At 39.1% G+C, this 12981-nt stretch overlaps 1 protein-coding gene across 9 annotated transcripts in view; it reads left to right on the top strand.

The window, feature by feature from the left end:
• LOC117428211 (cytospin-A-like) overlaps positions 1-12298 on the top strand; it is a 66766-nt gene extending 54468 nt beyond the window's left edge. For all 9 annotated transcript variants that reach the window (XM_058994668.1, XM_058994663.1, XM_058994665.1 and 6 more), the window contains 3 exons: positions 5240-5356; positions 6738-6797; positions 8822-12298. In XM_058994668.1, coding sequence (XP_058850651.1) covers positions 5240-5356; positions 6738-6797; positions 8822-8911 — 267 coding nt within the window. In that variant the 3' untranslated portion in view covers positions 8912-12298. The remainder of the gene's footprint in view (positions 1-5239; positions 5357-6737; positions 6798-8821) is intronic.
• The last annotated feature ends 683 nt before the right edge of the window (positions 12299-12981 follow it).

The following is a 12981-nucleotide window of genomic DNA, read 5'->3' as shown; positions in this document are numbered from 1 at the left end:
TATTAACCACAATATGCTCCTGCTCGGTTCGTTATACACTGGCTTGTTGATGCCAGTTTCCTGTTTTTACAATCCCACTTGGGGTGAATGCTGAGTGATGGCCTGCTCAGTGGCTGCTGTCTATTTTGTGTGTGTGTTTGTGTTCTCCTTTATGGCATTCACAAATTTAATTGTAAGCTACTTTATTTGTACTTCAGTCATTTTCAATAGGACATGTTAATACCTAAGGTTAAGCTCTGTAAAGAATGTAAAAAAAAATTAAAATCCTTGCCTGGGAATCACTGCATGAACAAACAGCTGTACTAACTTGCACTGATTCTGCGTGTCTCTTCATTAGAAAAAGTGTGTTCCTGATCAGGTGTTTGTAAAATATCCATCCGGTAGCAGCTTTCTCACTCTATTTTCAGGCCATGCCTGATATACAGCACAGTTGGATTGCAAGGCCCCTTTTTGAATACCCTTCCTTTGTGGTGCACTTTGTTTCCCACCTGTACTACTTCCTTTATGACGGTGTCTCCTGAGACAGTCCTGTGTGTGATTCCGGAATTCCTGGTGACCAATCAGTAGAATGAATCGATAGAAAAATCAATGTTAATTTCATTATACATTTTTTTTTAACTCACTATTTCTCTATGCATGGGTTTCTATGAAAAAACCCTTGTCAGCATTGTGAAGCTGCTGCTTCTTGGGGTAATGACTTGTATCCTTCATATACATGTTTTCTATTGATCCTAAATGCTGGTTTGGTACAGGAGAACCCAAATAAATGACCTTGTATTTTGTTATCTGTAGTTTGTCATCGAAGCTGTTTTGGTTTTGGGTTACTGACTGGTCAACCTTGAAGGACGGAATTGTAATGATTAAGTAAAGCTTGTGTATTTTGTGAGGTTAGCTTTAGCAAGACTGCCCTTTGCTTTGAGAGAACAAAGCAAGACTCTTTGTTTTTTCTGTTAACAATTAAGTGTTTTTAATGCAAAGCGTAAGGGCCTGCAAAGGTTGCGTAACTCATTCTGTGCAGCGCTTTGAAAATGAACAAGGTGTGGAGGGTACGAATGCCAGCAAGAGGTACAGACTAGACATTTCTACTTCATTTAGAAGTTTTTTTTTGTTGTTGAACAAGAAAATGAAAGAATTTTCAAGAAGTCCAATTTGGAGTTATAATAATTAAGTTTTAGCCTGCAAGACAACTAGCCAAGCTAGAGGCTTATAAGGTTGTCTTGCCAACATGTTAATTTTAATTTTTGGTGATTTCCAGTCCATGAGAGCTGCCTCGATCAGCATTGAACCATTTAGTTGTGAATAAACTACCTGCCTAAATGAAAAATTAGAAAGCTGCTGGGTTATGTTTGGAAATTGATAAACATCAGGATGTCCGGGTAATTCCTAAGTTCACAAGATACCCACTACATAGTGATTTAACCCATATTGATGAGTTTGAACGTGCAAAAAGTTTACACGCTTAAAAGAAATCCTAAGAAATTGCATAACTTGGTTATAGCCGAGGACAGAGGGAGGGGGTATTTATTCCAAAGTCACTTTTAAGATGTAAAGTCCCGTACATGTTTTAAAAAATAGTTTTTCCATGCTTGAGAAGATGCACCACAGGGCTGGAAAATGCAATTTATAACCCCCAACTGTAGCAACAGCATGAGAGTTTGACTCACTGATGTAGATACAAGCTTTTCACGGTCAGAGGGAAATGTGTGTGGCTGTTGGTTTCTGAGACTTGTGTGCTAGACCTTATTCCTAATACTGTATCTGCAAAGCCCCCCTTCCTCTAATATTAATCAGCCAGTCAGTAGCAGCCAGCAAGCTGGTGCAGGTCTTCATAATTGTTTCCTACCATCTTATTTAATTTCCTTTCTGTTGCGCTGGTTGATGTGGCTGGCTGATGGATGTTTAATTTCCCCTTGAACTTTTCCCTTACCCAGCCCCTTCCACACTGAACTGCATGGAGCAGTCGAGAAGCATGCGATCCTGAACGCAGTACCCAGGAGTACTCCGTGCAAATCAACCTTACTGAATTTTTCTTTGGCACAGGCTCCAAATACATACAGCAAAACCATTAAACAAATGTGTTCAAGAGGTATGCTGTTAGAAGTACTGTAAGCTTCCAAATGCTTATTACACTAGAATTTGTATTAAAAATAATAAATTCTTCACTTGCCTAAAACATTTTAAAAACAAAATAACTTGATGAACCAGTAAGTTGGTTATCCTGCTGCAGTCACTTGTCTCTGCTAGTAAATGAAGACTTGCATTCTGTGTCGCTTGACAGTTCACTCCACAAACTAGACAAAAAAATACAGTAATCAGTTCACACTGAATTATAATAAACTTATTGCATTCATTTTAGTAGAGCTATGACTAAGACAATACTTGTTGTATTACTGTAGCTTTTAGGTAGAATTATAATAGTTTAATTATAAATAAAAATGATACTTCACTGACAGTGAATATTGCAGCCTTAATACAAGTTATGGTGCTAACCCTGTGTATCTTTAACTTTGCTTCTCTTTGCAGTGTTTTTCTATATGTATTTGTGTCTGGTGAGTTGTATTGTGTTTGTTTTAGCTACGATAATCCACCTACATACACAGCTATCCTTGTTTTTACTGGGTGTGTGGGAGGCATGAGGAAAGTTCTCATGACATAATATGAATGAGAGAGAGACTGGGGTACAACGCTACCCTGGGGTACCGCGTGGTGTCTGAAAACAGCCTTTTAATGTCTGTGTGTGTCTCTGTCTCTCTCTGTGACTGTCTCTCAATGCTGTGCGAACTTGTCTGTGACAAAAGGGCATTGTCTTTCCCTGTTTAAATCTTGCCTTCGATCCTAACAACACCCCTAACATACATATAGGTACGAAGTTTTGAAAGGCCGGCAACAATATGGCGTTGATTTACTATTGGAGGAATACTGCCTTTCCCTTTTTTGTTTGACCCTGTTAGCCACTGGGAGACCAGGGCTTTGGGAGTGTTTGTGTGCAAGGGGTTGTGGCTGGTGTCTTTAATTAATGAATGTGAGCTGAAATTAAACTGGGGTCCTTTTAAAATGAACTGGATGGAATCCAGCTTTGGCTGCATCCTCCATTTCCTGACTCCAATTGAGGGCCGTGCTATTCTTATTCCTCATCTGAGGTTATTCCCACATAGAGCCAGACAAAGCTGCTTCCGATACGAGCACAGCCCTCCTGAATATCAAGCAGCCCTCACACTGGCTTGTGAGTCCAGACACGTAGATTTAAAGCATTTATAGAAGTGCAACCTGGGTCAAGGAGGGGAGGTACTGTACACTGTTTTTTTTTTTTATACTATATAATTACATGCAAGTTTATTTTGCCCAGGGACTGCCTGCTGATTTAGTTGAACATCTTTCACATTTTCTACATCCTCCTCCAGCCCAAACTGCAGTAACTGGACTCCATGATATCGGTCTCAGCTTTGCATTGCACTGGGAGTGAGGACAGATTAGCCGTTTCACATTTGACTAATTTGACAGAATCAAGTAACAATAATAACATGAATCGGTAAGGTCACCTGCAGTTACCTTCCACACCAAGTTATGTTCAGATTCAAGGCTTGCATTAGTTACTTAAGCAGTAGACGCCTGATTAGAAGTTAAAACCCAAGCCATTAGCAAAGCCACGTCTGTAAAGACAAGATCTAAGGTAATAATTGATAGTCTGGGTTTTATTGCCATTCGAAACTGCGAAACTGCTAAACTGTGCTTCTAATTTGTTATTTTAAACATTTAAAATGTAAATATTTAAAAATCTCAATTCTGGTTTAGTTCCTTCCTGATTGGTGGATAAGAGTCCTGGTGGGGTTTTAATGTGGTTTAGCAGATGAAGCATGCTGCAGGTATTTAAAAAAAATAAATAAATAAATAAATAGATAAATAAATAGATTTAAAAAATTGTCAAGCTTTGGGGAAAATTGTTTCAGTCCTTCAAATTAAATTTGTCACCAACACCTTTTTTTAATGAATTTCTGCATACTACCAATTTAAATGGAAGTCTTCAGAACTGATAGTCGGGGAACACGTAGCTGTAAATGAGATGCCCTGTCATACAGGGTTAGGTATATATTCATTGTCTCCGTTATCAGAGTCTGTCTAGACGTTACTCAAGCTGAACGTGATCTTCAGCTCCTGCGTCCTTTCTTGGTGCTTTCCCTGGAGAGAGTCTGACTGTGCGAGGAGCCCATTCATCCTGAGTAGACTGCTGTTGAAACCCATTGAGAGAGTGAGAGCAGAGGAGGGCTGCTCCAGGAATTCATTACCACCGTGTACAGTTACAGTGCAGTCAGGCACTGACTTCTCCAGCTGTCTGAAGCTGACACAGTTGAAGCGTGGCCCTCAGCTCTCCTACTCACCTGCTGTCTCTACGTTTCATCCCAGACTACTTTTAACAAAATAAAACGCCCCTATTGCTGGTTCAAATCAAGCCACAAAAAGCCATTGATTGTGTTTCTGACCCAATAAAAGATCCCCACTCTGTTTTGAAGTAGCAGCTGATACAGTACTGCAGAATCAACAGCATCGGGGTCCGCTTCTTTGCAGGGTGCTCAGAATGTCAAAGCCATGATGTGATAAGCAGCCTGAATGCTCTACTTGATGGTCCACAAAAAAAGAAAGTGAAGGAACTTTCCTGTGCTGTCGCCCCTGTGTGTTTTGGTTACTTCCATAAAGCTTGGTGTAGAAAATTGCTCTTAATTTTCTGTATTTGGTTAATGATGTGATGGGTTTTCTAATTTCGGTGTACTTAGAAATACCATTAGTATATTGTGTTGAGCCATTCAAAAGAGAATAGCTTGGTGGTAAAGTACTCTTTCCCCAGAAGAGGGCATCCTGAAATGTGTAGGTTAAGGCTAGTGAATATGGATATCAGGACTTTATTGTGTCTTGGCAAATTGTTTCCCAGCGTTTCAGAAGCCGCTACAGCTGATTAAAGTAATCGATGTGAACATTGACACACGTGCAGTCGGAGACACGCCAACCAACTGAAGCTGGCATGACATTCTAAGACTGGGGTGTAAGACCTAATATACTTTATTAAATGGAAGCAATATAACTCATCAAATCTTGTCTGCAGTAGGGATAGGAGGGACTTGGCAGCATGTCAGTTTATGGAACACTGACTGCTTTTAAAAAATATTGCTATTAACAAACCAAAATATGAATTAATAAAAAAATCCCTTGAATTGAGCTGAACCTGACGCCTCTATTTCCTTTCCAGAACATTGACATCACAAACTTCAGCAGCAGCTGGAACGACGGTCTGGCGTTCTGCGCCGTCCTGCACACCTACCTGCCTGCCCACATCCCCTACCAGGAGCTCAACAACCAAGACAAGGCAAGTACTGCAGAAACACACTGTGCTCAAACTCCTGCCTTTGCAAGCTTGGCTGTAGAGATATTATTATGCCTTTGCGATGAGGATAGATTTGAACCGCTCGTCCAATTGTGATGAAACTTGAATTGTACATGATGGTTTGTAGGTCAGCGTGATCTCCTTTTTCATGGTACTGATGGCTGTCACCGTGCATTATTATACTTGTTACATACAAGGCATGTCTCGGAACAAACTTTTAGTTCCCTCTTAAACCAAGACAAAGAGACTCTTAGATGACTTGGTAAAGATGCAGCTGATAGTAAGCAAAGGATTGCTTTTCCCAAGTTTGTCCTTATTCTTGAAACCATGGCTGTAACAAAAAGAGTGAGACTTCTGAAATCCCTTACTCATCACAGTGTGGAGTAGTGGTTAGGGCTCTGGACTCTTGACCGGAGGGTCGTGGGTTCAATCCCAGGTGAGGACACTGCTGCTGTACCCTTGAGCAAGGTACTTTTACCTAGATTGCTCCAGTAAAAACCCAACTGTAAAAATGGGTAATTGTATGTAAAAATAATGTGATATCTTGTAACAATTGTAAGTCGCCCTGGATAAGGGCGTCTGCTAAGAAATAAATAATAATAATAATAATAACTGTAAGTCACCCAAGCAAATCACAGGCGAACGGATCTTAGGGTGGCACTATTTACAGAAATGATTTTTTTTTTTTTTTTTTTTTTTTTTTTTTTTTAAATTGTAGACAAATGGTTTTGCTGGCTTGTGTTGTTTATGCACTTTGGCTACAGATTGGGTATTTTTATTTTCTCTGCCTGCTTCTGGCAGAAATCCTTTTAAAAATGTGGGTTTGAAAAAAACAACACATTTCACAAAATGTTCGGTGAGTCAGTCACGGGAGTTCATTGAACAAGCTCACTAGAATTATGCAACAATTTCCAGTATTTTAGCAGTCTTTGGGAACCTGAAAACATATTGTGCTGTAAAATGTCACTTGGTGAGATGCGGCTGTCTGGTACCAAGTGTGCTTATATAAATGTGGGTGGGATAAAATTATTTTGGCACAAAGACTATCATATGATGAGAGAAACTTGAGAAAATAGTCTGAGAAACTGCTTGCATATACAGTACCCCATAGAAAGGAAACCTAATTGATTAAAGGGGGAGATTCTGCAGGTCATCCCACCCACGTGGCTGGTTAAACTAGCTGCATTCTGAGCACTGTTAGAGTTCCTGACCATGAGGTACAGCTCGTTCTAAGCATTACCGATACTATGCAATTAGACCAAATGAGATCATGTTAACATCTTTATTTCCTGGTAATTAGCTGCAAAAGATCCCTTCAAACACTGTGCATCAAATAAAGGAAGTTCTTGTTTTTATCTTTCAGAGAAGAAATTTCACACTTGCCTTTCAAGCAGCAGAGAGTGTTGGCATCAAATCCACGCTGGTAAGAAAAAAAACAAAAAAACAACTGCTAATGCAATGTATTTTATTTTAACTTTCACTTTTTGAAGTTACAGCAATTGTACAGAGCAAATGTATCTACCAGAAAACAGCCGACCGTACTTTGTTTCAAACTAAAATGTTCCTAACACAATTGCCCATGCTTCCTTTGAAATCTGCCTCACCTCTGTCTGTATACACTTCATATTTTGTTGGTGTTGCCTTCTTGCTACTATCTGGTTCCATTGCACGCACGGTTGAGTGATTGCATTCTTCTGGCTCAATGTGTGGTGTTCAGGTGACCAGTCATTCTGTAAGTTTGGTGTTCAGAACTTGGAGGTTCTACTGTGTTTTGAAATGCAGCATATTTAATACACTTGCAGTTACCCACAGCATGTGAAGCAGCAGTTACTTAAGGGAGAAATCTTGATGGGGTCATTTTAAAGAGGAGTGATCAGCTACTTTATCAATTTCCTAATCGACTGACAGACCCGTAATTGACAATAATCAGTGTATTGAGAACAGATTTTTTTATTCAAAAGCAAGAAACACTGCAGACTCCATGAAACCCTGTGAATGCAACTTAAAAAATGCTTGTTCTATATTTTATTGCCAAATACCCCCTTTTTTTTGTTTTAAAGTATGCTTTTAGTCAGTTCATTGATCTGAGCTGCTGTCTCTTCAGTTGGTGTTATAAAAGGCTTCTTTTTAAATTGTGTTTCCTCTTAGGGATCATCGATCGGTTTAACATCACAATAGGACTTTCACATTGACTCAGATACCTTGTTATTTGCTTTGCTTTTATTCAGTTCTTATATATTTTCCTGAACAAGATCTTCTTAGCAACGCGAGGAAAATAAATGATGGGATTTCATCCTAAATAAAAAGCTGTTCTGTAGAGCTCAACTTTAAATACATTATGATTTGAGATGTACAACAAGAACATTTCATTGAACTAAAGTGTGACAGCTCTAACCTCTTCAGTTGTCTTACATCGAAGAAATCCAGGGTGTCAAATAATGCATTTAGGAGAGAAGTATTGTTAATATATATTCAGAAAGGACACAAAGCTATTGAGTGTTCCGGCATGATGAGGGTGTTAGAGTAGTGTTGAGGTATATATTGCTTTTACAACTGCCCTTCCTGCATATGACATCATGGTAAATGGAACAGATGGCCAGGGAGAATGCTCTTGTTTACAGTGGTTGTACTGAGCTCTGTAGAAGTTGAAACCCTGGTCCTGGGGACCCCATGTGTAGCTTTTCAATCCATCTGAGCTTTGTTACCTAACTAAACCCTTAGTTAAAACAGAAATAAAAACAAAAAGGTTTGGTGATCTATTAATTGACCACAAGATCTTTATCTCTTCTCAGAACTGCCTGCAAATAATGAGGCGATATTTCCTCAAAGGCTTTGGTGAAGTGCAGAGTACTGTTCATTTAATGTTGTTAAAACTTCATTTTTTTTTTTAACCCTATGCACCTCTTTTTATTCTAGTAAAGGTAAATGTGCCCAGTATACAAACCTAGATTTGACTGGGAAGTTGTCATAGCAGCAATTGCAAACCTGTTTTGAGGGTTGGTTGCACATTTAGTTTTTCAGTTATAAATATTGTTCTTCATTTTAAAATGCTGGATTGATTTCCAAATACTTCAGTTCAGATTGTTTTGTCACAGGTGTCGTCTCCTGTTAGGAAAACAGCAAACTGACAAGAATGACATCACAAGCACTAATAATATTTCAGTCCTTTGCCCACCCAGTGAAACTGGATCATCTGTACATAAGTCTGTATTACCCGAAATCACCCTAACTGCATCAGCACGCGTTGCTATAATAGTTTATTTTTTTTATACATTCTATATTGCTTACTAATCATACAGTTTCTGAATTTTAGTTTAACATTTTCATTGCAAGAAGCCTTGATTTCACTTTTTTGTTGCACTGTAAGTGTGAATGTTATACTTTTGGTTTACAGGTCTACAAATGGCCTGGTCTTTTCTAATTGAATTTCTCTTCATTCGATTACAGGACATCAACGAGATGGTCCGCACGGAGCGTCCAGACTGGCAGAGTGTCATGACTTACCTCACAGCTATTTACAAGTACTTTGAGACATGATGTCCCCCTGCCTGGACTCCAGTAGAGGACTGTCTCTGAGAGCGACCAACCACTAAATCACCTGCTGCAAACAGACTCCCAGCAACATGCAGGGATACCCAACTTAACAGCATTAAAGCTAACAGACACCACAGTCAGCAACACCTCTAGATACAAGCTGACTGCTTTGGGAATCCCATCCACCAATACTGACCAGCTGCACATGGGAGGCACACAGTACTGTATGTTGTCTAATATAGTAATTACAGCCACACCCAATTGCTGGTGGGAGAGACTCATCCAGGGAAAGGACACGACTGCAGGGACATTATCACAGTTAAGTTTTAGTGAAGGAAACAAAAAACCCTCTGATTGCTTTTATTGCGGTAAAAGGCGTTCCAGGGATCAAGAAAATAAGGTGTCACAATAGTACTACAATCTGCCTGGCTGCACCATGTATAGAAGCTAATCATGCATTGAATACAGACTGGTACTGAGCTGTGCAACACCACGTTACAAGGTGGGAGGGACTCAAATCCTTTTTTGCAGGATGATTTCAGGAGTAGTCAACGCTTTTTCCAACTTGGGTAACAACGTAAAAAAAATTCTTTTTTGTAGCAGTAGCTTCTGTCATTTTTTGCTGCTTTAGCACTGCCTTGAAGTTTTTAGTCAAGCTGAAATCCCAATTTAGTACTGAAACTAGCACATGAAATAACCACATAGAACCTCTGCGCTCTAATGCAGCAGGCATTAATCTTATAGGGTACAAGCTTTTAGACGCAGCACAGTTCAGAGGAAACGATAGTATTGGTACAGTATAGTCAAGTCCTACCCATTCACCTTTACACTGCATCATTTCTGATTGCAGTGGTAGTTCATAGTTTCACACTTTATTTAAACACTTAAAGCATTTTGAAACTTGCTTAAAAACAAAAAGAAGCACGTCTACAAAGCTATTTCCCCAGAAGTTAATTGATTAGATGTTAGCTACACAAGTGTGTCATCCGAATGAATAAACCACCTTCATAGCACCATTTTTATGGTGCTGTTATTTCTCCTTTGTAGCTGGTAATGGGGACATTTCACACAAAATAACTTACAAGTGGAGGTGAGAATGCCAGCCTCAAGCCAAAATTGTAATTTTGTTATTGTGAAGTTAGGGCTTTTGTGTTGTGGATGCTATAGTCATCGATACCAAACACTTTTTAAAAAGCCAGTGTTGCACAAGGATGTGTTTTTAACCTCACTAGGACAAAAAAAAAAAAAAAAACCTGACATGGACCGCTCTTGTTTTCCCTTCTCATTCTGTTACTGGTTTCCACAGCAACACAAATCCATTGTTTTTCATGACTCCCAACAACCAAATCTAGACAAGTCATCATTCGAGTGAAGCATTGGCAGCCATTGTGTTTTGTGGCATCCATGGGGCGATGGTAGCTCAGCCTCACGTAGTACTGTGCACTCATCTCAAGGCTTCAAGATCACAATGCTGGAACCCATTCTACAATCTCTTAGAAAGTCCCTCCTGTACTGTACAAGTATTTGGGGAATGACGTATTTGGTAAAAACCACAAATTTACAATTTATTGTGGTTTCCAAAAGTGAAAAATGAATCAAATCAAACATCAGCAATAACCCCAGATGTCAGTATTACGAGGCACGAGTGTGGGCTGTATTAAGAAATGCCTGAATCCTCACTCTTTTTTTTTAAAAGCACAAAAATAAAAAATGGGTGCAGTCCATTTTAAGGGGTGGTTACACATTTCTTCCTAATTCCTTACAAGTTGCCTTTTGAATCATGCTTTTTTTGTGGACTGTAAAGTTAAGCTATTTTTATGACTTCACACATGGTTTGTGCCATTGTTGAGTCTACCTGCCTGCCAGGATATAAGCTGCCGCTTATGAAGACACCTGGAAGAGGGTTCGAACTGGATCCTTTGAAACGATATGTTCAGATAAAAATGTCTGCCTTAATAGCTTTGATGATTTAGAGCTTAGCTTTTTTTTATTACAGCAGTCAAATTAAAATGTATCTGTATTCCACTGCCAGGCCATGCAAGGACTAGGCTGTTAAACATCACTTGACTCCCACATAAGCGTAAGCAGTATGCTGAGCTCGGGGCCTGTCATTTTTAAAGCATTTAGAGGGGGTTAAACAGATTCTGGAGCTTGAAAGATATTTCACAGGCAGTAGGGATGGTGTATATTTTTAATGTTACAAGCAGTCTGCCAGTCAAGCCCCCTGGGTTAGTCGGCTTCAATGGACTGACACTTCCGTGCACCTCTCGCTTCAAGTTATGTTTAACATCTATATACTCTGTCTCTTGTATTTCTAATTACCTATTTTTGGGCAGTACATTTCTAAAGTACAACTATCCTCCAGTCATCTCAGGTGCCTATGGAACACATTTTATTTAGTTCAGTTTACTGCACAGGGGTTTGCATGAGGATTGCGATTGGTTTGGTCAAAAAGAACCACTTTCACGATTACTGTACCAGGAGCTAAAGGGTTTAATGAGTAAACATGGCCTGGCAGGATGAACTGGGGACCCGTGATCTGTATGGCCTGCTTCCTCTGTTTTATTTATTGCATGACTTTGGACATCCACTGCGAAGGATACAGCAGCCTCTCTCTGGATTACTGGCATACAGCACTTGCAGCAGCTGTAGCCTGTAAAACCTGTCAATACAGAACAATGGAGAAATGCTGCAAAAACTGCTTAATCACATTTTCTTTTAAGTTGTTATCTTTTGATGGATTAAGTACAGTTTTGTATTCGTGTAGCTTTTAAAGTTTAAGGAAACCTACAAGAATCTAATTTCAACATCATATTGTATTTAATCCTTCAAAACATTAAAGGTCTGATTGCGGGCTGCACTGCGTGTTACATGTTTTGGTGTAGGTGGGTTGCAACATTGGGGTTAAATACTGAACAGTTGAGCATTTCAAGTTCTGCACACTATTGATGCTACAGGTTTGAATTGAGACAATCAGTTACTGTTTGCCTTGTAATTCATTAAAAGGGGATGCTGTATCTAACTGTTACCTAGCCGAAGATTTACACAATGAAAGGTGACAGCTTAGTCACTATTGTTATTCTTCGTGCAAAATGATGTCTATCAATAACACTTATTATTTTGTATGTTATGTTTTTTGTATATCTTCTTGAATGTATAATGAGACCGCTAAGGCTTTCTTTCTGTTTGAGTTAGTATTTGCGTGTGTGTCTTTGTTTTCATGTCATCTTCCAAACAGGCAACAGTATGGCTGTATATTAAGTTATGTATTACTTTTCATTACTTACCTGGGCGTTTTGTTTATTTTTTGTATACAAATATAAATTTGTTGCTGGAAATGTATTGAGCAGATACCGGTGTCTAAGCAACATTAAAACCATTATCAGATTTTTGAACTGTTACATCATTATTAAAAAACAATGAAAAAAAACGCTATTGTGCAGGGGAAAATTGCACCATAACGGCTAAACTAACTTGGGCTAATGATAGGAGTAAAAAATATATCCCTATCAAAAGATGTTACAGTGTGAATCCACTTGATCAGGAAAAGTAAACTGGCCAGTACTGGTGCAAATCATGACTTGGTGCATGGCACACTGTTGTGGTTGAATTCCGTTCTCTTGCTGCCCACACACAGGCTTCCGGTTGGTTTGCATATTGTCTGCTGTAGCGGATGTCTAGGGTTCTAAATGCACTTCTGGCTCAGCCACTGACTTACTTTTTGGTCTCAGTGTGTAGATTTAGACACAAACTGGATTCTCTCAATTAAAAAGATGATGCGCTTCAGCCAGTCGGTCCTGGGCAATGAAAATGAGAAATTAGAATGCATCCCAGTCCCAAGAAAGTTTGCTTCCGCTTTGAAAATAAATTAACACATAGGCATTCTGTATTCTGTTGCATGATTCCAGGTTTTAAGCCTTTTGGCAGAAGTCTGCTCTATGATTAGCTCATTAATAATTGCAAGTCTGTTTTTATATATATTTTAATGAGAGTTTAATCACAATTAAATGGGCAAGTGAGCTTGTAAAACAATGTAATAACATTTGCCAGAAAATAATCAGTTTAATCCAATG

Source organism: Acipenser ruthenus, chromosome 21 (assembly GCF_902713425.1).
Source record: "Acipenser ruthenus chromosome 21, fAciRut3.2 maternal haplotype, whole genome shotgun sequence".
In the NCBI taxonomy this organism is placed as follows: domain Eukaryota; kingdom Metazoa; phylum Chordata; class Actinopteri; order Acipenseriformes; family Acipenseridae; genus Acipenser; species Acipenser ruthenus.
Note: the sequence above shows the minus strand (reverse complement) of the source record. Positions and strands in the feature narration are given on the sequence as shown.